This window comes from Micromys minutus (assembly GCF_963924665.1).
Source record: "Micromys minutus genome assembly, chromosome: 32".
Classification (NCBI taxonomy): domain Eukaryota; kingdom Metazoa; phylum Chordata; class Mammalia; order Rodentia; family Muridae; genus Micromys; species Micromys minutus.
In genome coordinates this window covers 20,817,043-20,843,472 of record NC_137967.1, presented here as the reverse complement: position 1 = coordinate 20,843,472, position 26,430 = coordinate 20,817,043, and the positions used below count along the sequence as shown (strand labels likewise).

The 26,430-nt window shown below is 48.0% G+C and overlaps 1 protein-coding gene across 1 annotated transcript; it reads left to right on the top strand.

The window, feature by feature from the left end:
* Window positions 1-944: 944 nt before the first annotated feature.
* Window positions 945-10,833, top strand: LOC308413843 (pregnancy-specific glycoprotein 22-like; the record flags this gene model as incomplete). Its single annotated transcript, XM_080908952.1, has 5 exons — window positions 945-1,008; window positions 2,369-2,713; window positions 5,490-5,849; window positions 6,626-6,985; window positions 10,550-10,833. The coding sequence occupies 5 exons, from the start codon at window positions 945-947 to the stop codon at window positions 10,831-10,833; spliced, it is 1,413 nt and encodes a 470-aa protein (XP_080765078.1).
* Between the last annotated feature and the right edge of the window lie 15,597 nt (window positions 10,834-26,430).

Below are 26,430 nucleotides of genomic sequence, written 5' to 3'. Positions count from 1 at the left end.
GTCATGTCCCCCCCCCCCCACCATTTTGCCTTCATGGTCTCCATTCTCCATGGCCCAGAAGGATCATCTAGAGCTTTGAACCATGCTCATGTTTCATTATCCCAAATGTTCCCAGCTCCTGCCTTGTCTCAGCTGGTGATTGGCTTCTGCTCTGATTCCATTGGAGCCAGAAAAAGCAGGTAATGAGTGTGACTGGGAGGCCTGTCCTGAGTAAGGATCATATTGATGCTTTGAAGACACTGTTTGAATTACTGTTAAGAATGTCAGCGGTGTACACCAGAGCATCCCTGAGCTCAGCATATGGGAAGTTTGGAAAAGTGAAGCTTAAGGTAGGTACCTGTGAGCTGTGTCCTGGCTCTGAGGGTCCAGTGGTGAGGGGCTATGGGCTCCAGCCCATGTGGTGACTGCAGGGAACAGAGAGGAGCACTCACAGAACAGGGGTGCATATTTTAGTCTCTCTGTGGAGGAGAAAGACTTAAGTTTGATACGGTGTCCTAGTTAGTTTTCACTGTCAACTGAGCCAGCCCAGAGTCACTGAGGGTGCTCAGCTGAGTCTCTGTGTCAGGGACACATAGACAGAATGGAGGCTCCCTCTTTGATGCTGACAGACTGACTCAAGGCCAGGACTCAGCAGATGTCAGCCCTGGGATGAGCCATTTTCCCCTGAGGGCATGGGGATGCTTATCAGCCTTCTTGCTCAATGAGTGACTTGGAGGAGAAACATAAAGAGAGACGTTGGAGGGATGCAGGGCAGCACTGAGAGTGCAAATGACCGAGCAGTGCCTTGGACACTGACCCCACCACGCATACCCCATTGGATTCTGGGAAGTGCTCCTGCCTGAGAGACAGCCCAGCTCAGAAGGAGGAAGGACAGCAAAGGCCAGGTGCCTTGCTGGAGCTGAAGGTCTCATCCTCAGAGCAAGGACATCACAGTGAGAAGACAGATGGAGGCATCCTCTGAGCTTCACTGCAAGGGCTGTACCCCCTGGCAAAGGCTCCTGCTCACAGGTAAGGGTGCCTACTCCATGACTGTGTGTGGGGAAGAGAACTCAGAGAATGTCTGGAGTCTCCTGAGAAGACAGGAACCCAAGAGGAGAGACTCAGGGCAGAAGGTGTAGTGAGGGCTTAGGTTTAGCAGGCTGATGCTCTCACTGGACAGGAGCTGACGAGGGAAGAGAAAGTTTCCAATGTCCCTACTGAAGTCAGTCACATTAGCTACTCTGTTGTGAATCCTGATGTGTCCAACCATGACAGAGTGACTCTCCAAATAGAAGTCAAACGGATAACAAGATGGCTCAGTCCTTAGTTCCAGCATCCATTCTTCCTTTCTTCTTCCCCTTGCCCTTCCTTCAATTCAGTTCTTCCTTCCTTCCCCTTCCTTCTTTCCTTTCCTTTCATTTTCCCTCCCTCCCTCCCTCTGTCCTCCTTTTTCTTTCTTCCTTCCTCTATTGATGTCTAAGACTTTTCCAGGAACTGAGTCTTCTTCTTTTTTTTAAAGATTTATTTATTTATTTTATATATATGAATACACTGTAACTGTCTTCAGATAGCATCAGATCCCATTACAGATGGTTGTGAGCCACCATGTGGTTGCTGGGGTTTGAACTCAGGACCTCTGGAAGAGCAGTCAGTGTGCTAACCACTGAGCCATCTCTCCAGCCTGGAACTGAGTCTTCTTAAAGTCAGATTACTCCCTGTCCTCCCAAAGCCCCGACTCTAGTGGGTCAGAAGTCAGTGTATCCAGAAGATGACATCATGGGTTGACTGGTATAACAAAGGGAACAGAGAACAAATATTCAGAAAGTGAGGAGGAGGTCAGTTAGGCATCTTCACACCAAATATGGGGACACTGAGGGGTGAACCAGGCAGAAACTGAGCAGAGAACAGTGTAGAGACTTGATACAGGGAGAGTGTATGAGGGAATGAAGGGATATTTCTCACCTCCATCAAGAAGGGTAGTCACAGTGCTCCCCATATCCCTAAGGTGAGTGCTGATCTCTGTAGAGGGAGGTGTTTATTTCCCAAATGGTTCTTGATTGTATTAATAAAGAAGGCAGACGCTGATTGCTGAAATAGGTTAGCTGGTAAGAGCCAATCTATTTTTAAAATATTAAAACTGTCTAGTGTTTTCCGTCCGTGGAGCAAAGCTGGGCAGAAGAGTGTAGGTGGGGCGGTTGTTGGTGGAGTCAGCGGAGAGGGCCTGGGGGAGTGATGATGGTAGTTCTTGGTCAGAGAACCAGTGCTGATCTCAGAGTCTAGCAGGGAGTGTGGGCAGAGCTCCCGGAAAGGTGGAAGCTTGATTTTTAAAAAATCACATGCAACAGATCTCACCTGGTCAACATCAATTCTTGCTTCTCTTTCCTTTTAGCCTTCCTTTTAACCTGCTGGCTCCTGCCCACTGCCCAGGTTACCATGAAATCAGTGCCATTCAATGTAGTCGAAGGAGAAAACGTCCTTCTTCTTGTCGACAATCTGCCGGAGAATCTTTTAGCCTTAGCCTGGTACAGAGGGCTGATGAAAATCAGCGTATACATGCTGAACACCAACGTAAGTGTGGCGGGGCCCGTGCAGAGCGGTAGAGAGACAGTGTACAGCAACGGGTCCCTGTGGATCCGCAATGTCACCCGGAAGGACAGAGGATTCTACACCCTACGAACTGTAAATAGAGACAGAGAGGTTGTGTCAACAACATCCATGTACCTCTATGTGTACGGTAAGTGACACTTTGTGAACTCTGGGTGCTAGATGGGGATCATGCCAGTTGACACACAGAAGTGTCAGGCTACCTACTCTTTGCAGTTGTCTTCATATTGTGGTGTGAACATTTAACGCAGGCCACACAGGAGAGTAATGGCAATTGAACAGAACCCTTCGTTTGACTTCGCCTTGCGGTACGGTTAAGTCAGTGAAGGATATCAGCTCTCACCTAGACTTCTGGGGCTCTTCGCAGTAATGAATCCTTGTGAAAGGCCTTGAGGGAGGAAGATTGGGTTTGGATGTAGAAGCCACAGACAGGATCCTCACGGAAGTGAGCACCGGAGAGCCCTGGCTCCAGACCTCTGTCCTGACATCTCCTGATGGCCCTGAGAAGCATTTCACCAAGGCTGGATTTTGACTTCCTTTTGGGAGGGGACAGTGCCTTTGAGGAGCAAATCCTTGTGCCATGAGTAATCAGCGGGTGCACTGTCATGAGAGCCACAGTTAGGTGAGGTCTCCTGGACATCTCCAGTGACTTAGCAGGGAGAGTGTAGAAGGACAGGTGCCCAGGCCACTAACTAACTGTTCTGATGAGCTCATGAGACCTCCAGGAAGGTCATGGTTGCCAAAGAGAGAAACAGAGGACACAGGTCCTCCTGACAATTTCTTGTCCTTTGGGGTCCACCTTAGAGAATTCTCTCTTCAGGCAAATGACAACAGGCTCTGCTGATGTGGAGAGCTCCCCAGATGTGAGCTGCAGTTCCCTCAGTGATCAGCAGGGGCAGCCTCAGGGAAACCTAACACTCAGAGTATCCAGGAACTTACCTCCTATCCTGGCTTCTTCCCTTGTTCCTATATCCCTGGACAGAGGTCATGACACAGCTTTCTCAGACCCACTATCTGCTTCCTGTATCTGCTGCCCTGCTAGAGAGCCATGTTTAGTTGCAGCTTTATTGTTTTCTTTGGGAAAGATGGAGTATCCTAAGGGAATCAATCACCTAGACAGAGGTTAAGGCATCTCAGAAAGGCCAGGGACATATGGGCGGACAGCTCAGCTCACAGAGGATGGGGCATCAACTTGAAACCCTGCATGGCATGATGGAGCCCAGAGCAGTCCTCCCAGGACTCAGGTTGTCTCCTCCCACACACTCAGGCTGTGAGCTCCTGACACATCTGCTCCTGGGCCTTTCCCTCTCCTCAGAATCCTGACTGGTGACTGCAGTGATCTGTCCCCTCCCCCACTCATCCTGCAGTTGGTCCCTTTGGATCCCTCACACATCTCTGTCACCTCCCTCCTGAGAGCAAATTCCATCTTTCCAGAGCACCGAGGACACAGGGCAGACTGGGTGCCCGGCTGGGTTTCTGTGTCACACCGGGTGTGCAAAGGCTCCCTCTTTGGTGCTGACAGACAAAGGCTGTGGTAGATCAGAGGCAGCTCCTGGGTGAACAGCTGTTCTCTCAGGGGGACAGGGATGCTCAGAGGGACGTTCCTCACTGTGTGCTCTGGGGGGGCTGAAGCAGAAAGAAGCAAGGGAAGAGATGAGCAGCCGTGAGAATATGTAGCTGCCCACAGCCCGTGGGACTCTGGGAGATGCTTATGTCCGGGAGGAGGCTGCTCAGAGGATCAGAGGACTGGGGAGCTGTACTGGAGTGGATGTGCTACACACTGAGGTCAGATGTGGCCACAGAGACCAGGGAGGTGCCTTCTGTACTACCTGCAAACAGAGCATCACTGGGTGGTGCTTCTGTTCACAGACGAAGAGACCACGTTTTACAGTGTGTGAGAGGAGAGGGCTCACCTACTGTCTAGAGTCTCCTCAAGGGGATAGGAACTGGAGAAGAATCTCAGGGTTTGTAGGGGAGAAGACACAGCTGCATAGAGGCTCTTCCTCCTCCTCCTCAGCATCGTCAGCAGGGAGCTCTTGGTGAAGAAGTAGGGGGAGGGGGAGATTGTTCTCACCCACAGTTAATCAGCATGAGCACACTGTTCTGAAGACTGATGTTCTCAGCTGTGAAGTTCCAAATAAGAAACCGAGATGGTGTTGATCAGTGACAAGGCTCAGTGGATGTAAACATTTGGTTCATGTCTGACGTCCTGAGAAGCAATGAACGCCAGTTGTCCCTTGACCTCCTACTAGGGACTGTGTTCTGCACCCATGCAGAGACCTGCCCTTCCATGTGAACCCATACATCTATATAATAAGTAAATGCGTAAAAACCATAGCAAATGGAAGCAATCAATATATATGAATTTGTCCAAGAAATCCATGGACATGTATGGTCCTGAGATGCTATTCATTCATTCATTCATTCATTCATTCATTCATTCATCCACTCTCTAACCATATTTGAGATTTTTTTACACAGCCTTTAAAAAAAAATAAGACAAACCCCTGTTTTCACAGTTTTCTAGCCCTAGTGGTCGGGAAGACAGACCAGTAAAGAAAGCTAGAAGATGAACTGGGTGTTGGGAGGAATCACTAAAAGAAAGGAACACAGGAGTTAGAGTGTGAAGGTCGGGAGGCTTCACCCCAACACCCATCTACACTGAGTGTGAGCAGGGACCCGTGGACAGCGAGGCGGGGCCATGTTGACACCTGAGGAGAGATCAGCATAGAGAGGAAATGACAAGTGAGGGACATGGAGGTAATGTGCTGACCTTTACCAAGTGGGGCAGGGAGAACATCACCCCCACAGCTTATCTGAGCAATGGACACAGCTGCTCAGGACACAGGGCGCCATCCTAGCTGAGTGCAAATGTCCTGATATTGATGATAGCTCTTCCCTTCCAGCCTCTCTTTTCATCTGTGGTCACCCTTCCTCCTCTGCCAAGCTCACTGTTGAATCAGTGCCGCCCAGCGTTGCTGAAGGCGGAAGCGTTCTTCTCCTCGTTCACAATCTCCAGGACGAGCTTCGAGGGCTCTTCTGGTACAAAGGGGCGTCTGTGTCTAGGAACCTTGAGATTGCCCGACAGATAATATCCAAGAATTCAAGTGTGCCAGGCCCTGCCCACAGTGGTAGAGAGACACTGTACGGCAACGGATCCCTCCTGCTCCAGAATGTCACCTGTGACGACACTGGCTTCTACACCCTACGAACTCTGAGCAGACACCAGAAAATGGAATTAGCACATGTGCATCTTCAGGTCGACAGTAAGGGATTCTCTGTGCTTGTTTGGTGCTGAGTGGTGGCACCAGGAAGCTCTGGCCTCAGCTGTCTGTCCCAGGCTTGACTGCAAATGTCCCTGGGGAGCATTGTGTCAGGAGTGCTGCTTCCTGCCTGTCTCCTCACAGCTTGCCCATCTGATCTTATGGCACCTAAGACACTGAGCCCAGGGGTGGAATGGGCTATCTCACATCCATCACCAATTAAAAAATGTACCACAGGTTTGCCCACAGGCCATTCTGATGGTGGCATATAAAATTGAGACTCCCTGTTTCAAAAGATCCTAGCTGGTGTTAAGCTGACATAAAGCCAGCCAGCATCATTCCTGAGCCCCTTTCAATGCCTGGCACTGCCAAGTAGACCAGACTGTTCCCGGCCATCACCCAGCCTTGGGCCTGGGGGCTGCAGACTGAACAGTGGGACATCTAGAAGGTGGTGTCAGGGGCTGACTGCAGGTAGAGAGGAAATGAGAAGAGTCCGAGAGTGAATATCCAGGGTGTGTAGAGATCAAGGTCAGGGGAGGCATCTTCTCAGTGCACGGTGCACATGAGTGTGTGCAGCGTGTGAACAAGGGCAGTAGGGGGGCAGCCGTGGAGACACCGAGGAGAGGTCCACACAGAGGGAATGATTCCAGCAGGTGATAGACACACCCACACCTGCATCCCTCAGCTGAGTGATGAGTCCATCCGCCCAGGATGCAGGTCGCCATCTTTCCACCAAGGATGATGACCTCATGTGATGACTTTTCTCCTTTCCCTCCCAGCTTCCCTTTCTTCGTGCTGTGACGCTGTCACCTCTGCCCAGCTCAAGATAGATCCAGTACCACAGTATGCTGCTGAAGGGGAAAGCATTCTTCTCCGTGTTTTCAATCTGCCAGAAGATTTGCAAATTTTTTGCTGGTATAAAGGAGCGTCTACCTTCCAGGTCTATAAAGTTGCGGAATATAGCAGAGCCAGGAATTCTGTCATCAGGGGTCCTGCACACAGCGGAAGAGAGACAGGGTACACCAACGGATCCTTGCTGCTCCAGGATGTCACGGAGAAAGACGCGGGCGTGTACACGCTACAAACAATAGACAGCAATTTCGAGATTGGAAGAGCACATGTGCAAATCCATGTGAACAGTAAGTGACTCTCTAAGGCTTTCAGCAGCTGGCGGTGACTTACCCTATTTCATAACTGTACTGTGTCCTCACAATGGGGTTGTGCGCTTACTGCAGGGCACACATGGGGCGGTTAATAGCATTAGATCAGAACCCATCACCTGTCTTTACCAGCAGAGAGGAAGGCCTGTGCTGGGTAAACTCTGGCCAAGGATGTCAGACTCAGTCCTGACATGCACAGGGTCCTGAGGAAGAATCTTCGGGGGATCAGTCAGGTCCTGCCTGACGTCGTAGTTCTCACAAGAGCACCAGGAAATCCTGGCTGCTAATCTCCATCCCTGTTTAGACTCCAGGGACAGTGGGGGAACATTTTTGTCACTGTGTTTTTTTGGATTCCTCTTGGAGCTGACGTGGGACAAAGCTCTATTGGCATGTGGACCACCATGGGTGTCACGGTTAGGCTAGGTGTCCTGGACATCTACCCCAGAGACTCAGCAGGCGCCCAGGCCATTAACTAACTGTCCTGATGGCTTATGAGACCTCCCAGGAAGGGCAGGGTCCCCAGGGCACAGGCCTTCTGTGCAATGGTTGTCCTCTGCGGTCCAGCTCCTGGAACTGTCTCCTGCAGGCAGATGGTGGCAGAGCTGCTAATGGATGGCATCAAGGCATAAGGTGCAATTCACAGTGTGGCCACTAGATGACAGGATAAGATTGAACATAACTCAGCCTAAGGCCTCACACTCTGCCAGGTCTGCTCAGAATGGCAGAACACTCAGAAGTGCTCAGGAAAGTAATTCCAAGATCTGGGAGCTTAACTTGTAGCCTGGCTCTATCTCTGTCTCTACGTACAGGGAGGTCTCTTGGAAAGTCTTTCAAACCTACTAATTACTCTGTCAGGGGATCCTGTGTTACCAGCTTCTGGCTCTCCCTGGCATAACCCATGGGGAATCACCTAGACAGGGGAGAGCTGCCTTTCAGGAAGGACAAGGGCAGACCATAGGAGAGGGTCAGGCAGCTCAGATGCTGAGAGTCTCTCTGAAAGGAACAGAGAGGACCCTGGATACCATCCCTGACAGAAGTCAGCCATATCCTGGGAAGGCCTCCTGACCAGGAGTCTGCGCTCTGAGGAAGCAGAGCTTGGGGCCAGTGTTGTAGCAAATGTTGTTTTTGTTTCTCAGAAGGAGGGCAGATCAGGTAGCAGTGGCTATCGTGGCCTGCTGTGTACTTGCCTGTACTGGGTGCAGTTCCTGGTAGTGGGAGAAGGGGAGCTACTGTGGAAGGAGAGAAAAGGCTCTTCTGAGTTGACCTCTGACCTCCATATAGGTGCTGTGTCCTGCACTCATCTACACATACATAGGATGGTGAACAACTGCACCTGGACCAACACACACACACACACACACACACACACACACACACACCCATATACACACCTACACATACCCCAGGTACCACTGTCAATAGCTCTAAATATGAGAATCTCATTAGCATCTGGCCTTGCAAGGGCCTGAGACATTCATTCTTTCATCCATGTCCACTTACTGAAATCTCCAGAGAGATTAAACTACTTAATGAAAACAAGGTCCTGTCTTTAGTGGACTGGAAGGCAGAACTGCAGCCCATCTCAAAGTAGAGCCAGGGCTGAGTGACCCGGAGAGGGAAGAGATCAAAGGTCACTGTGGTTTGTCGAGGAAGAGGTGAGGGAAGGCACACCATCTTCAGAGTGTGAGCGGGGATGTGAGGACCAGGAAGATAAAGGAAAGTGAGGATGGAGGACCGTGAGGATGGAGGACAGTGAGGATGGAGGACAGTGAGGATGGACACAGTGAGGATGGACACAGTGAGGATGGACACAGTGAGGATGGACACAGTGAGGATGGACACAGTGAGGATGGAGGACAGTGAGGATGGACACAGTGAGGATGGACACAGTGAGGATGGAGGACAGTGAGGATGGAGGACAGTGAGGATGGACACAGTGAGGATGGACACAGTGAGGATGGAGGACAGTGAGGATGGAGGACAGTGAGGATGGAGGACAGTGAGGATGGAGGACAGTGAGGATGAAGGACAGTGAAGATGGACACAGTGAGGATGGACACAGTGAGGATGGACACAGTGAGGATGGACACAGTGAGGATGGAGGACAGTGAAGATGGAGGACAGTGAGGATGGACACAGTGAGGATGGACACAGTGAGGATGGACACAGTGAGGATGGAGGACAGTGAGGATGAAGGACAGTGAGGATGGAGACAGTGAGGATGGACACAGTGAGGATGGAGGACAGTGAGGATGGAGACAGTGAGGATGGACACAGTGAGGATGGAGGACAGTGAGGATGGAGACAGTGAGGATGGACACAGTGAGGATGGAGGACAGTGAGGATGGAGGACAGTGAGGATGGACACAGTGAGGATGGAGGACAGTGAGGATGGAGGACAGTGAGGATGGACACAGTGAAGATGGAGGACAGTGAGGATGGAGGACAGTGAGGATGGACACAGTGATGATGGAGGACAGTGAGGATGGAGGACAGTGAGGATGGAGGACAGTGAGGATGGAGGACAGAGAGGATGGAGGACAGTGAGGATGGAGGACAGTGAGGATGGACACAGTGAGGATGGACACAGTGAGGATGGACACAGTGAGGATGGAGGACAGTGAGGATGGAAACAGAGAGGATGGAGGATGATTATTACACAGAGGCGGCAGCTGTTGCACTGAGGTCATGGAGGTCCTTTGCTCACTCCGTCCATGTTGTGCAGACACTCCTGATGGATAGATACATCCACTGAGTGATGGATCTAAGCTTCTCTGGTACAAGACCCCATCTTTTCACCAAAGACAAAGATCTCAATATTGATGAATTTGTCTCTTTCCTTTCTATCTTCCCACTTAGTATGTGCTCATCCCCCTCCATGGTCCAGCTCACTACTGAATCTATAAAAGGAGCCCCAGGGAGCCAAGGATCCGGACTCAACCCTAGTTGTCCCCAGAGAGCTTCTCCTCAGGGCTAGCATTGGACTTTCTGTTAGAGCTGACAAGGAACAAGGCTTTGCTGACACTCCAAGTCCCCTAGGCTGTGGAATCAGCTGTTCGCCACCATGACAGCTGCAGTGATGTAGGTCACCTGTGCACTTCCTTCTCCTGAGTCTCAGTGGACAGGGGCCAGGACAGAAGCCAACTGTACTGATGGACTTAGGAGACTCAAATGACAATCATGTCCCCAAGGGAAGGGACAGAAGTGACAGTTCTCCAAGCACCTCCTTATCCTCAGGAGCCCAGCCTAGGGTAAGTGGAACAGATGCTGCTGATGTGAGCAGCTCACCCCATCCCCAGGTCAGACCATTGCTCATACCTAATGTTAACTCTCAGACACTGCCATGATCATACATAGTGTGTGTTTGTATAGGGAACCTGAGGTACATCAATAAGTGACTGGCTCAGGGTCACACAACCCATGAAAAGCACAAGATATGATTGTAGTCTCGGTTTCAACTTCTCCTTCTTGGAAGCTTTGTTAAGTGTAAGCTATAGAGGGGCAGGCAGTGACTGTCATTTGGTCCATCCTGTTTCTTTGCAGAGCCTGTGACACAGCCCTTCCTGAGAGCCACGGACACCACAGCTACAGCACAGGGCTCAGTGGTCTTCACTTGCTTCTCAGACAACCCTGGGATCTCCATCCGTTGGCTCTTCAATAATCAGAGTCTGCAGCTCACAGAGAGGATGACACTTTCTCCATCAAAGTGCCAACTTAGCATAGATCCTGTCAGGAAGGAGGATGCTGGACTGTATCAATGTGAGGCCTTCAACCCAGTCAGCTCGAAGAGCAGTCTCCCAGTCAGCCTGGCTGTGGTGAATGAGTGACCCCACCTCTCATCCTACAGCAGAGGGGGCATTCCTTTGTCAGTGGGGTACTAATTGGATGGAAGTTACATAGTAAACATTGTCATAACGGGTCATGTACCTCCAGCATGGTGGCTCCTGCCTGTGTTTCTGACATGACGGTGTGTTGCAGGCCAGGCCAGCATTTAAAGTGAGACTTGAGGTCCAAAGGAAAATAAAGACATCAATGTGGTAAACATCATTGCAAATGTGTTAAGAGTTTAGGTTGTGGATCTAATGTATCACAAACTCCGAGAATGCACGGCAGCTAGTATTCAGAGTTTCCAAACTTAGGGATCCCCTGAGTGCCCTGTAAACATGGTCCAGGGTTTGCACAGAGACAAACAAGGTCTCATATGTTCCAATAGCTTCACCTAACCTCAAGACTGCCTGGACACCTGCCACCCATGGGAAGTGGGAAGATGACAGAAGGGACTGCCATGTTTCTCAGTGCACATAAGTGACTACTGGATAGTTGACACCTACAGTTTCTTTGATGCACAGAATTGAAATCCTTTGTGTAAAGGCCAAAAAGAGTGTTTCTATCCCAAGGGTGGCAGTCACAGTGTGACCCTGCACAAAATTCTTTGTCATATATTTATATATAATAGATTATATATAAAAATATAAATATATAATATGCCCAACAATATATACATTATATGTATACGGGATTCCTCCTCTTAGTTGTTTGGAAGTACACAGCAGGGTGGCATAAAACTTGTTTATATTGTCATGTGACCATCATGACTGCCCATTTCCAAAGCATTTCTAATATTATCCTGCTCCTAAGCCATGTGCAATCCCACCTACTCTAGTCTATGCATTTGATCAAACACGCCATCTGGTTATTTGAGGCCAATATTAGTTTCCAGAAGTACAGCTCAACTGGGTGTGTTTGCTCACCAGTTCCAGAAACTTCTGAGAATTCTTTAGCGTTCTCTCCAAACAAGTTTCATGTCATCTGCAGATCTATTTGACCGCCTTCCATTTCTTTGTGTTGCTGAATTGTTGTGTCTATGACTCCTGAGGGACTACTGGGCAGCTGTGGTCACAGCAGCATCCTGTGTGGATCACACTTACAGAAGGAATGCCACCAGTGTCCCCACTGACTGCTGGCTCTGTGCTTTCTTCCTTTAAATATTATTTATTTATTTATTCCATTTCCATCCCGATATCAGCTCCCCTTTCTCTCAGACCGCCCCTCCCAGGTCATTTCTTCATCCCCTGCTCCTTCTTCCTGGGTGTCTCCCTTCAGTCTCTCCCATCATCGCCCTAGGACATCAGTCACTGCAGGACTTGCCACATCCTCTCTCATGGCAGCCAGACAAGTCAGTCCAGTTGGGTGAATGGGATCCTCAGGCAGGCAACAAGTTCAAGGACAGTCCCTACTCCGGTTGATGGGGGACACACATGAAGACCGAGGTACATTTATGCTGCATATGTTTGGTTGTGGGTCTCTGAGTCTCTTTCCATTGGCTGCTGGGTAGAGCCTCTCAGAGGACAGTTATGCTGGGATCCTATCTGCAAACATAACGGAGTAACAGTAGTGTCAGGGATTGGTTCTCACCGATGGGATGGGTCTCAATTTGGGGCCACCATTGGCTGGCAATTCTCTCAATCTCTGCTATATCTTTGTCCCTGAACTTCTTGTAGGCAGGACACATTTTAGGTTGAAGTTCTTGTGGGTGTGTTGATGTCCTTAGCCCCATGCTGGAAGTCCTTCCTGGCTATAGAAAGTAGAAAATTTAGGATTCATGTCCCCCAGTGCTAGGAGTTTTAGCTAGTGTCACCCAAATAGCCACATTGGGGCCCGCCACATCATAGAGATGTCCTGTGTGTGGTGATCTCCCTTCACTTCTTTCTGTTCTCTCTTCCTACATCTGATCCACTCTTCCCTGCACCCCTTCTAATCCCCTCTCCTACCCCGTTTCTCCATCCCGACCAAAGTGTGCTGGGGTCTGCACAAACATGTTTCACCATGTAAACAGTCAATGATTTGTGTGACCTCTACATGGGGTTGTCCGACCTCTGGGTGTTATTGCAGGATGTTGTTTTTACTTTGCACACACTGGTCTGGACTCTTCCTGCTTTCTGTCAGTATGTTGTGCCCACACTGGGGTTTTAGAATTTAGAAACACCCAGAGTAGACAAACAGAAATACCTGAATGTTTTATCTGAATTCATGCTGTTGAGAGCAGGATGAATTTTTTTTTGGGTGGTAACTCAGCCAAAGAATCAGTATAAGTAGCCTCTTGGGACTAAGAATCTGGCTGAAGGAATTGCACACTCTTAATACCAGGAAGTCCTGGCTCCAGATAATTGTGCCAGTCTCCTGGCTCCCGAAGTCTTGGGGAAGTGTGAGCAGGGCTGGAGTATGATCCATTGGAGCTTAAAGAATGATTCCTTATCTGTCTGAATCTCCCAGCTTAGGGAACCATCCACTGCACTGCTACAAGTCCCACAGTTAGGCTAGGTCACTAGAGCATCTCCTTCTGAGTCTCAGAATGGGAATCACAGCTGTACAGATGCTTAGGCCATCAGCCAGCTGTTGTGATGGACTTCTGGGACTTCACAGGCATGTCAGTGTCCCCAAGGGAGGGGCAGAGGACATACGTTCTCCTGATGACTCCATGTCTTCAGGGAGTAAGTCTATCAAATTCTCTGCTGCTGGCAAGTAGTAACAGCCCCTGCTGACCTGGATGGCCATCCTGCCCCAGTGTCCTTGTCCATATTCAAGGCTACTTTATAGACGCTGCATCATTCATTCTCCAAGTGTGCTGTCACTGGGAAACTGAGACACAGAGCATCGTGGTCCCATGAGTCTCACACAGGCCACAGGTGACAGATGTGAAACACAAGGGATCTGCCTCTAGTCACGTTTCCCGTGTCTCCACCCTGGAGGTCTCTCAGGTGTCTGTAGAGCTGGGAGGATCTGGTGTTGGTCTTTTTTTTTTTTTTTTTTTTTTTTAAAGATTTTATTTATTTACTTTTATATGAGTACATTGTTGCTGTCTTCAGACACACCAGAAGAGGGCATCAGATCCCATTACAGATGGTTGTGAACCACCATGTGGTTGCTGGATCTGAACTCAGGACCTCTGGAAGAGCAGTCAGTGCTCTAACCACTGAGACATCTCTCCAGCCCCTGGTGTTGATCTTAATCATCAACAGTTGAAGGGTCCCAGGAAGTGAAAACAAATTTACTCTTAGATTTGACTCTAGAATGAAGCCGCCTGTCTCTGGTGAATTTCTGCAGAATTCTAAGACTCCTCAGCCTACATACTAGACCAACCATCATGTGTCATCATGTGTCATCATGTGTCATCATGTGTCATCATGTGCCATCATGTGTCATCATGTGCCATCATGTGCCATCATGTGCCATCATGTGTCATCATGTGCCATCATGTGCCATCATGTGCCATCATGTGTCATCATGTGTCATCATGTGCCATTATGTGCCATCATGTGTCATCATGTGCCACCATGTGCCATCATGTGCCATCATGTGTCATCATGTGTCATCATGTGCCATCATGTGCCATCATGTGCCATCATGTGTCATCATGTGTCATCATGTGCCATCATGTGCCATCATGTGCCATCATGTGTCATCATGTGCCATCATGTGCCATCATGTGCCATCATGTGTCATCATGTGCCATCATGTGCCATCATGTGTCATCATGTGCCATCATGTGCCATCATGTGCCATCATGTGCCATCATGTGCCATCATGTGTCATCATGTGCCATCATGTGCCATCATGTGTCATCATGTGTCATCATGTGTCATCATGTGTTGCCGGTGTGCTCTTGTCACCCCTCCTAGAAGGTTAAGACTTTGCTGTGTCCCCCTTGTTTCAGTAAATCCCTCATGGCTTTATCTGGGAGAAATCAGGGAGACACTGATTTCTAACAACTTCAGCATCTGTCTCTTATCTTATTCTATTTTGCTCTTTAGAGAAATAACTTTTGCAGGGATTGGCCTTAGATTCTATATGTTGGTAACAATGGTCTCATATGTCAAAAGTTGCCATCCCAACTCCCTATCCCAGATCTGACAAACATACGTGTCTCTCCCTTAGAGCTCATTGTTCCAGCACATTCTGGTTCTCTACCTCTCGCTAGTTAGATCTGATTCTGAAAACGTCCACTGGGAGGGCTGGAGAGATGGCTCAGTGTTTTTGGATACTGGATTCCCTTGCAGAGGAGCCAAATTCAATTATTAGCATACACATGGCAGCTCATAATCATCTGTAACTCCATATCCAGAAGATCCAAAGCCCCATTCTGACCTGTTCGAGCACCAGGCATTTTATGGTACACAGATATACATGTAGCACATAAGTTATTGAAATCAAGCAAGCAGCCAGCTGTATTTTAGAAAATTCTCTTGCGTGGTCCCCAGCTGTGTGAAACTGGGCATTACATGCCAAAGAGATATACGATTCTGTTTTAACCCTGTTTGCCTGTTCCTCGTACCATTTCTTCTTCTGAGGCTCATCTTTTGCATTTTGGGGTTCTGTGCCTCATGCCAGTCACTGTGGGACACCTGAGAAGATTGGCCCACCTCATGGTCTAGGCTGGATAGTGACCTGAATACCAAATTTGGGGAGATTTTGAACACACATTAAGTCCTAAGGACAGGTTGTGGATGTCTCTAAGGGAAGTTCAATGTGTCAAGGACCTGCCTTGGTTTGGTAAGGGTGTGAGGTAAGGGAAAAGAGAAAATCAACTGGAAGTAAAATCATGGGTTACAAGCCGACAGCCTATGTTCTACTTGAGACAGCTTTCCAGATGACTCTCTTGTCATGAAAACTTTCTTTTGCAATTCTAAAAATTTTCTGGATATCTCATCTTTTACGGACCAAAAGCCCAGTGTTTTATTTACAAACCAGTTCAATCATCTACGCCAGGTTCCTTTTTGATTATCTCAGCAATCAACATCCCATGGCCTCAGCTTCTTGATTCCTTCTGAGACAGCAAACACATTTTTTCCCCAATCATTGCAAATGATCTCAGAGAACTACCTGCCTTTGTAAGCACAGACAATAAACTTAGCTAAGTGGGGTTCTACTTTGTAACCACTATTTCTACCATGCTTGGGCCTTGATCAAAATTCCCTTTACTCCTTGGCTGACCTTGAACTCAGGAATCTCCCTGCCTTTGTATCTTTTTAAGCTGGTTCATAGTGCAATTGCCTCTGTTCTTATAGGTCAGTGAAGCCATATATATATACAGTTTGTATTACACCCTTATATTTGGCATAGTTGAGAAATTGTATAAGTTTGAACACATGTTTTCAGAGTTCTTTCCTACAGCCAGAAGGGCTGTCCTGAAGGTTTCAGTGTTTACCATGTGACATGCCCTTGTCTCCTAAACTCCTGCTACTTCTAATTATTATGGAGTCATTAACCTTGGCAGGATATTTTCTGAAGGAAGAACATGGAGAAAAAATATATTTGTACAAACAAACATCACACTCAGCAACTGTGAAAACTCATGGAAGCCCGTGCCCTGCTGGCTTTGCTCCCTGGGCAGGAACCATGCCATCCAGTCCCTTGCATGGCAATGCCAGACTTGGCATTAATGGAAAGTTTTCTTATGTCTGATCTGTAGGACAGCCTTGAACAACAAAGCTGTGGAGGGTGCTGGCCTCAGCTCAGCGTTGGAGGTCAGTATAGCTGGAGGGACACAGATTTATGGGGCAAGGCAGGCAGTGGGTCAGTGAGAACCAGGAGAGACACTGAGGCTGTAACTCCAGGTCCTAAGTCTGTACCACCAAGTTCTGCAGCTCAGCTGCCATGTGACAAAGATTTTCTCCCACACAGCACAGGAGACCCACCATCTCTGAGCAATCAGTTCCTCTTGAATCTGCCTGACTACCTTTTGCCTGGACATGGATTGGGGGCAGAGGTTACAGAGATCAACACTGTTTAAGAGACCTTTGCAAGTATCAGAGGTTCTACAGGGCGTCACGCACTCTCTGATGTTTGTACAGCACTATTACCCAAGGCCACCATCACTAGGGACATTTCTAACTCCATGGAGGGTGAGGATGATAGCATTAAAGCATGAACTGGAGACTCAGAATGAACTTACCTGTGGAGGATGGAAGGTCACAGCCTCAAAAAGTGACAGGCTGATGTTGTTCAAGGACAGCTGGACTCTCATTCACTCATGTCACAAGTGACACAGGACTCTAGGTGTGCAAAACCTGGAGCACAGTGAGTACCACGTAACATGACCCATTTTACTAATCGGCACCCAGGGTCTGTCTGGCGTCTGCTTATTTGAGGTTATAGTGCAGACACAGCCTCTGTAGATGACCTTATATACACCAGGATTTCACCTCCCCTCTGATGACATCACATGTGCCTTTATTCTGTTTGGTCCAGATGGTCTGGATACCCTGCTGATATCCCCCTCAGATAAGCATTTGCATCCAATGTCAAACCTCAACCTCTCCTGTCATTCAGCCTCTTACCTACCTGAGGAGTAGTCTTGGATTTTCAGCTGAAAGGCCCAGGCAACCTTCAAAGGACTCTTAATCCCCAACTTAACTACTAATAATGGTAGATTCTGTATCTTCTTGAATAGAATTCTGACCTTGGCCTCCACAGAAAAACAGTGAAGAAACTTCTAGGTCTTGGTAATTTGATCCCAGAAATGTCAGCACTGAACTTTGGGGGGAAGCCTTGGTTTTAAATGAGTAGATGCAGAAGTTAATTTCCTGCCTGTGCCCATGAGAACAAACAAATCCCAAGTCTCTCATGAGGTTACAGCTCAGTCTCTTACTCATCTCCTTCCATCTCTGATCTTCTGGGTGACCCTGGGTTGGTCCTGGAACGTGGTTGGGGATATTTTCCCGAGTAGCAGGACCTTCCCAGGGGGAGTGATGTACTTAAGGTCAAGTAGGTTTTTCTCTCATTCACTAGTTCATGCTGGCCTGTCCCTGCCATTTTGCATTCATGGTCTCCATTCTTCATGGTCTTTATTCTTCATGGCCCAGAAGGATCATCCGTAGCTTTGAATCAGGCTCGTGTTTCTTTCCTCCACACGCTCCCAGCTCATGTCTTGTCTTAGCTGGTGATTGGCTTCTGCTCTGATTCCAATGGAGTCAGAAGAGGCAGGTGATACACATGTCCCGCAAGCCTGTCTTGAGTCAGGATACCAGGGCTTTGAAGACGCTGTTTTAATTACTGTTAAGAATGTCAGTGGTGTTCACCAGAGCATTCCTGAGCTCAGAATATGGGAAATTTGGAAAAGCGAAACTCAAGGTAGATGCCCCTGAGCTGTGTCCTAGGTCTCCGAGTTTAGCTGTGAGGGGCTGTGGTCACCAGCACATGTGATGTCTGCAGGAAAGAGAGAGGGACATTCACTTGGAGAATGACGAACCTCCCATTGATTTCCTCTGTGGAGAAGAAAATTTTAACTATTTTAAAGTGTCGTAGTGAGGGTTGACTGTCACCTTGAAACAAGGGAAGACAGGATTTCTCCAGGGAATTCACCAAAAGGGCAAAAGTTATCCAGACAGACCAGAGAGAGCATAGGCTCACCTAACGCAGAGCTCAGCTAACACACAATACTGGAAGGTTGCCTTGAAACCCTCAAAGGAAGAGGCATCCATAGTCCCATCCAGGACACATAAGTCACCTCTTTCCAACACTCAGGACATGAAACTTGTCACACAACTGCTCCTGGGCCTCTCTCCTGGTCAGGAACTTGACTGGTGACTGTGGTGATAAAGGATTAATCTTCTTCCCTACTCATCACTCAGTTGGTCCATTTCCAGCCCCCACAGCATCTCTGTCACCTTCCTGTTAGAAAATCCCACCTTCCCAGAGCTCCGAGGACAAGGGCAGACTGGGTGCTCAACTGGGTCTCTGTGTCAGGGACACAGATAGGATGGAGGCTCCCTCTTTGATGCCGACAGACTCAAAGTTAGGACTCAGCAGATGTCAGCCCTGGGATGAGTCGTTGTTCTCTGAGGGCATGGGGATGCTTATCAGCACAGCTTCTCAAGGTGTTGCCTGGAGGAGAAACATAAAGGGAGAAAAGTTGAGAGGGATGTGGGGCAGCACTGAGACTGGGACACTGACCCCACCCTCTACAGCCCACTGGATTCTGGGAAGTGCTTCTGCCTGAGAGACAAGTTATCTTAGAAGGAGAAAGGACAGCAGAGCCTGAGAGCTGTGCTGGAGCTGAAGGTCTTCTCACGGCAAGGACACAACAGTGGAAACACAGATGAAGGTGTCTTATGTGCTTCCCTGCAAGGGCTGTGTCCCTTGGCACGGGCTTCTGCTCACAGGTAAGGGTCCCTACTCCATGACTGTGTTTGGGGAAGAGAACTCAGAGAATGTCTGGAGTCTCCTGAAAAGACAGAAGCCCAAGAGGAGAGACTCAGGGCAGAAGGTGTAGTGAGGGCTTAGGCTTAGCAGGCTGATACTCTCATTGGACAGGAGCTGACGAGGGAAGAGAAAGTTTCCAATGTCCCTACTGAAGTCAGTCACATTGGCTACTCTGTTGTGAATCTTGATGTGTCCAACCATGACAGAGTGACTCTCCAAATAGAAGTCAAACAGATAACAAGATGGCTCAGTGTGTAGAGACACGACAATCTCAATTCAGTCCTTAGTTCCAGCAAGGTAGATGGGGTGAAGGAACTCCTGCAGGGTCTTTTCTACCCTCCATACCCCTGCTGCAGCTTTAAGAGTACATGAAAACACTGAGACATTTGCCTCCAAACACGTGCTGTGACACACACCCACACAAACCCACACATACAATACAGATGTCAATGTAAAAATAATTACATCACCCTTGGGTATAATTATTGTTGTTAGCTACACACCTGGGAACTATGTATATTAACCAATGGATCCATCCATCCATCATCCATCCATCCATCCATCCATCCATCCATCCATCCATTCATCCATCCATCCATCCATCCATCATCCATCCATCCATCCATCCATCCATCATCCATCCATCCATCCATCATCCATTCATCCATCATCCATCCATCATCCATCCATCCATCCATCATCCATCCATCTCTTCCACCTACCCACACATCATCCATCTATCCATTCTTCTCTCTCTCTCTTTCACTCTCTCCCTCTCTCCCTCTCTCTCTCTCTTTCTTTCTTTCTTTCTTACTTACTTTCTTTCTTTCTTTCTTTCTTTCTTTCCTTCCTTCCTTTCTTATTTTTCTCCCTTCCTTCCCTTTCTCCTTTCTTCTTTCTTTCCCTCACTCCTTTCTACCTACTTACCTTTGTTCTTTCCTCTACTGATGTCTAAGACTTTTCTAGGAACTGAGTCTTCTTAACATCAGATTACTCCCTGTCCTCCCAAAGCCCTGACTTTAGTGGGTCAGAAGTCAGTGTACCCAGAAGGTGATATCATGAGTTGACTGGTACAACAAAGGGAAGAGAGAACAAATATTCAGAAAGTGAGGAGGCATCCTCACACCGAATATGGGGACACTGAGGAGTGAGCCAGGCAGAAAACGAGCAGAGAACGGTGTAGGGAGTTGACTATGCAGTCAGAGTTTCTGAGGGAATGAAGGGATGTTTCTCACCTCCATCAAGAAGGATGGGCACACTCCTACCCACACCCCTAATCTGAGTGCTTATCTCACCTGTTTAATATTTATGGTTGCTTTCTCTTTCCTTTTAGCCTCCCTTTTAACCTGCTGGTTCCTGCCCACCACTCTCCAAGTCACCATTGAGTCAGTGCCATCCCAAGTGGTTGAAGGAGACAACGTCCTTCTTCTTGTTGACAATCTGCCCGAGAATCCTGTAGTCTTAGTCTGGTTCAGAAGGCTGAGGAATATGAACCGTGTAATTGGCTTATATCCAGTGAACATTAAAGTAAGCATGGCGGGGCCCATGCACAGCGGTAGAGAGACAGTGTACAGCAACGGGTCCCTGTGGATCCGCAATGTCACTCGGAAGGACACAGGGCTCTACATCCTACAGACCTTAAATCGACATGGAGAGATCATGTCAACAACATCCATGTACCTCTATGTGTATGGTAAGTGACACTTTGTGAACTCTGAATGCTAGATGAGGATCATGTAAGTTGACACACAGAAGTGTCAGGCTACCTACTCTTTGCAGTTGTCTTCATATTGGGGTGTGAACATTTAACACAGGCCACACAGGAGAGTAATGGCAATTGAACAGAACCCTTTGTTTGACTTCACCTTGTGGTACAGTTAAGTCAGTGAAGGATATCAGCTCTCACGTAGACTTCTGGGGCTCTTCGCAATAATGAGTCCTTGTGAAAGGCCTTGAGGAAGATTGGGTTTGGATGTAGAAGCCACAGACAGGATCCTCACGGAAGTGAGCTCCGGAGAGCCCTGGCTCCAGACCTCTGTCCTGACATCTCCTGATGGCCCTGAGAAGCATTTCACCAAGGCTGGATTTTGACTTCCTGTTGGGAGGGGACAGTGCCTTTGAGGAGCAAATCCTTGTGCCATGAGTAATCAGCGGGTGCACTGTCATGAGAGCCACAGTTAGGTGAGGTCTCCTGGACATCTCCAGTGACTTAGCAGGGAGAGTGTAGAAGGACAGGTGCCCAGGCCACTAACTAACTGTTCTGATGAGCTCATGAGACCTCCAGGAAGGTCATGGTTGCCAAAGAGAGAAACAGAGGACACAGGTCCTCCTGACGATTTCTTGTCCTTTGGGGTCCACCTTAGGGAATTCTCTCTTCAGGCAAATGACAACAGGCTCTGCTGATGTGGAGAGCTCCCCAGATGTGAGCTGCAGTTCCCCCAGTGATCAGCAGGGACAGCCTCAGGGAAACCTAACACTCAGAGTATTTGCCTAAACCAGGAACTTACCTCCTATCCTGGCTTCTTCCCTTGTTCCTATATCCCTGGACAGAGGTCATGACACAGCTTTCTCAGACCCACTATCTGCTTCCTGTATCTGCTGCCCTGCTAGAGAGCCATGTTTAGTTGCAGCTTTATTGTTTTCTTTGGGAAAGATGGAGTATCCTAAGGGAATCACCTAGACAGAGGTTAAGGGATCTCAGAAAGCCCAGGAAACAATATGTGCAGACAGGTCAGCAAACAGAAGAAGTAGTGGTATCATCCTGAGACCCTGTATGGGATGATGAAGTCCAGAGCCCACTTCCTGGATTCAGGTCACCTCCTTCCACACAGGATGTGAGGCTTGATCAGATTCTTGACTGGTGACTGCAAGGGGGAGTGAATCTGTGCCCTTCTACCCTCATCACACAGCTGGTCCTTTTGTATTCCCACACACATCTCCCTCTTTCCTGAGCACCGAGAACAGGGCAGTCTGGGTGGTCAGCTGGCTTTCTGTGTCACACAGGGAGTGTAGAGGTTCTGTCTTTGGTGCTGACTTTCCCAGGGTCAGGGCTCAGCAGATGGCAGCCCCTGTTCTCATAGGGCACAGAGATGCTTATAAGCCTTTTTCTTCAGTGTGTTCATGAGGACTGAAACATAAAGAGAGAAGACACAAACTCGTACAACAATGAGTAAAAGTGAAAATAAATCATAGTGAATGGAAGCAATTAACACTATGTATACCCTAACATATGAATTTCTTTCTTTTTATAATACAAATGTATTTATTAATGCATATATTCTTACATTTATACATATATGAAATACCATTTTATTTTATTTTATTTTTATTTTTGTACAGAATAGAGTTTATTCAGGTCATGGGAGAGTTAAGAAGGTGGTAGAGGCAGAGAGAGAGAGAGAGAGAAGAGGAGTAGAGACTGGCCATGAGCACGTGGAGGGAGAGGGGGGAAGGGAAAGAAAGAGGAGGGGCAGGAGTGGGAGAGCAAGGCTGCAAGAGCACAAGAGCAAGAGAGAGAGAGGAGGGGTCAAGGAGCTCCTTTTATAGTGTCAGGTCACTGGGGCAGAGCATACCTGGCTACTGCTGGGTAATTGAGGGGTGGGGTATACCTGGCTGTTGCTAGGTAACTGAGGGGTGGGGTTTACAGAATCCCAACATTCCCCCATTTTTGTTTAATTAAAAAAGAAAAATTAGAGGCGATGGTGGACCAGGAATAGGGTCGTTGTGATCTCTTGACTGCTTCATGCTTGTTTGGGGCGATGTTTTTAGAGAGGCCAGAAAAGTGGGGGTAGGGATGTTTGTCCAGTCTTAAGAGTTGGCTGTTTCCTTGTTGTCCAGGGTCGGTGGAACCATCTGAGGATAGGTCAGAAGTAACAGGTCCAGTGGAAGCGTCTGTGTCTGTGAGAGAAGGCTGAAGCATCTGTAGGTTGCTTCTCTGGACCTGTTTTAGATGTAATAAGTACCTGAAATTGACAAGATGCTGGAGCACACATATGTATACATTATAGGTAGAGATTAAGTACATTTGGTTTGGAAGAAAGAAAGATTTTCCAGGAGCAGTCCTAATGCTGCCATTCCTCCCCTTTTCTCATAAAAAGGAGAAAAAAAGGGAGGGGGAGGCCAATGGTGAAAGGGGAATAGGGGCGTCGTGTCTCATTGGCTACTTCCTGCTGTCTTGGGGCGTTGTAAGGGGGTGCAGCTGGCTTTCACCATCAGGATCCACCTGGCAGATGTTTACATCAGGCTCCTCTATGGACAGTGGCTGGTAGTCCTGTAACAGAAACTAATGAATAGTTTGATTAGAAATTTTTTGTCTGTCCTTGAAGTAGACAGAAGATTGATAAGGTTTGGAGCAAATTACTATAATGTGTCCCAGATATTTTAAAATGGCTTGCCATGCCATGAAGAGGGATAGGGGAAACGTGTGGAGTCATGGCAATGTCTGAGTCAGGGCAGCTGAATGTTGATAGTACTTACAGGGGGGACTCTGGCTGTTATTTTGCAGTAGAGCTTACCACAACTTGTCTCCCACCTGGAATCTCATGGATCTTGTATGTGGTAAAAGAACTGCAGGTGTCTCAAGAATCACCTTAAAAGGGTCCTGGTAGGGTCTAGTAATTGGATGACAACAGAAGAGTGTTTAGTAACAGACTCAGTGTCTACCTGAGAAGCTGGTAAAGGAAACATGTTTGTGTTAGTTAGTTGACTGGCTAGAAGAAGCAGAGGGGTTGCTAGCAAGCTTGGGTTCAGGCAAATGGGGGGGGGAGCAAAGGAAATAGAGGCTCCCAACTTAGCTAGAAGATCTCTTTCCCAATAAAGGGACAGGACATGTTGGCACTACCAAAAGGAATGACTGAGTAGTGCCTACATTTACACCCCTAAAAATGTAAGTAAGTGCTGGAATCTAGTGAGGAAGGTAAGGTGTCCTCTTATTACCTGACAATAGGAAAATAGAAGGAAGAAGTAGGTCCCCAAGACTCCGTCAGGACTGAGTAAGTGACCCCGGTGTCCAAGAGGAAGGAGATGGGCCGCCCACATACCATGATAGCTACCCGTGGCTCCCTGTTCGTGATGGCAGTGGTCAGGTCAAGGGAGCCTGGGCCTCTTCAGTTGTCCATAGCCAAACCTAGAAGGCTGGAGGGTTATTTGGGCATGATGTCCCTCTGTCTTGCATGACACAGGGCAATTGGCAACCCAATGTTCCTCTGGATCATACTTAGGACATGGCCCCTTGGCTTGTGAGGGCTGGGGCAAGCTTTTGCCCAATGACCTATTGACCACATCTGTAGCAGGGGCCCAGTGCTGTAGCAGTGGCTGGTCAGGAAGCCTTTGCCAGCATATGGTATTTGTGAGCCTTTTTACCTTTCCCATGGTACACTTTAAAGGCCAGCACCAAGACTTCTGCCTGTGGAGTTAAGGTTTTCCTCTCAAGCTTTTAAGCTAGTCTCTTATGTCGGGGTAGGTCTGGGAAAAGAAATAGGTCATTAGAAGTTGTTTACCTTCTGGGTTTTCAGGATCTAAGTGTCTATCTGTTTGATGGATCTCGTCTGCATGCATTTTTTTCTGCTCCCAAACTCGCTGGCTTTCCTCAGGAAGTAAATTATTAGTGAGACTCATAGTAAAGCATGGAACATCAGACTATAAGATTGTGGCGCAGAAGAGGACAGAAAGGGAGGAAAGGGGCACCGGCAGTGGTGCTTGAGGCCGGGTGGCATGTCCATGTCCACATGTGTGTCTGGCTGTGGAGGGGAGTTTTGAAAAGCTTAGGGTAGCATGAGTAGAAGCTGAGGTAGAGGTTTGGATTTTGTGGCGGAGAGAGGATGGCTCGTTGGCTGGGTCGAGAGCTGTGGTGTCATCTGCCTCATTGCTAAAAGGAGGTGGGTGGGGTTACAAGAAGAACACAGAGAGGGATTAGAGTGGAGATAGATAAATGCCTATACACAGGGAACCTCTTTCCATTTACCAGATCGTTGGCAGTATGAGTGAAAGTCTCATAAAATTAAAAGAGTCTAGGGTGCCATTTTGAGTCATTATCTAGTGGATACTGAGTCCAAACATTGTTGTAGAGTTGTATCAATTTAGATGTCTTTAGCTGAGGTGTGAGTGTTAGAGATTTGGAATTTTCCAGGAGACATGCCAGTGGGGAGCCTGGTGACATGTTTTGAGACATTGAGTTGTCCATTGGGAAGGTACAGGGAGGGGGCTATGGAGCTGTCTGAAGCAGCGTCCCAGTGGATAAAAGTCAGTAGGAAAGTTTTACCTATGTGCAGGGGTCGAGAGTCGTCACTCCGACTCCTGGTGGCTTCGCCAGATCCCGGATCTGGCAGAGAGTGCCCTCGCCAGGCCTGGTCTTCGGCTGAGTGAACCGGCTGCTAGAGCCCTGGGGGAAGGGAAAAAGTGAAGGGCACTCCCGACGGGACCTTCTCAATGGTCAATGTCTGTCTCAAAACTGTGGCTATAGAGAAGTAACCCTCTTTGCCCGCAAAGGCTGGCCAGTCCTTTTTTGGGAAATCGGGGATTCTCTCTGCCAACTGGAGTGATAATCTCTACCAATTTGCCGATGTTTGTGTGGAAATCTCAGCCATGATTTGGTATCAGGAAAGGTGAAACCTTGTGGCATTTGGCTTAACTATCTCAGTGGCCTACGCGGCGAGAGCTATAGTCATGAAAAGAAAGAAAAATTCTTAGATGTACATTTGAAACCCACACTTGAAATCTAGAGGAATCCCACCCTTTAGAATAGGTAGTGAGCTTTAGGCAGATGTACTTATCTGGGTGGAGTCTTCTTTGGTCCATTGGAGGTAGATCTGAGTGGGTTTCCTGTAGCTTATAAGTTTATAAAAGAGATAACAACATGAGTTAACAATATAAACATTTTTAAGATGAGTCTTTATGGTGCAGAAGGAGCAAGAATTATATGTAGTAGAAAAGGAAGTTTAGCAAGAGGAAACATGAAGCATTAATGGAACCAGAGCTTACATAAGAAAGTAACCATATATCTGAGCTGCTTGTTAGAAAACAGAAATCTGTTTCTTTTAGTTGTTAAGCTGCAGTTACCTTAGCTGTCAATGCAGTCAGAAATCTGGCTCAGCATAAATAAAACTTTAATCTAGCAGGCAGAATGAGATTGAAAATAATAAAGGGAAAGAAAACATGTTTGAGACAGGCACTACTGCACACAGGTGAGAAAGTGCAGTTGGGGCACTGGAGGCACTCACATACAG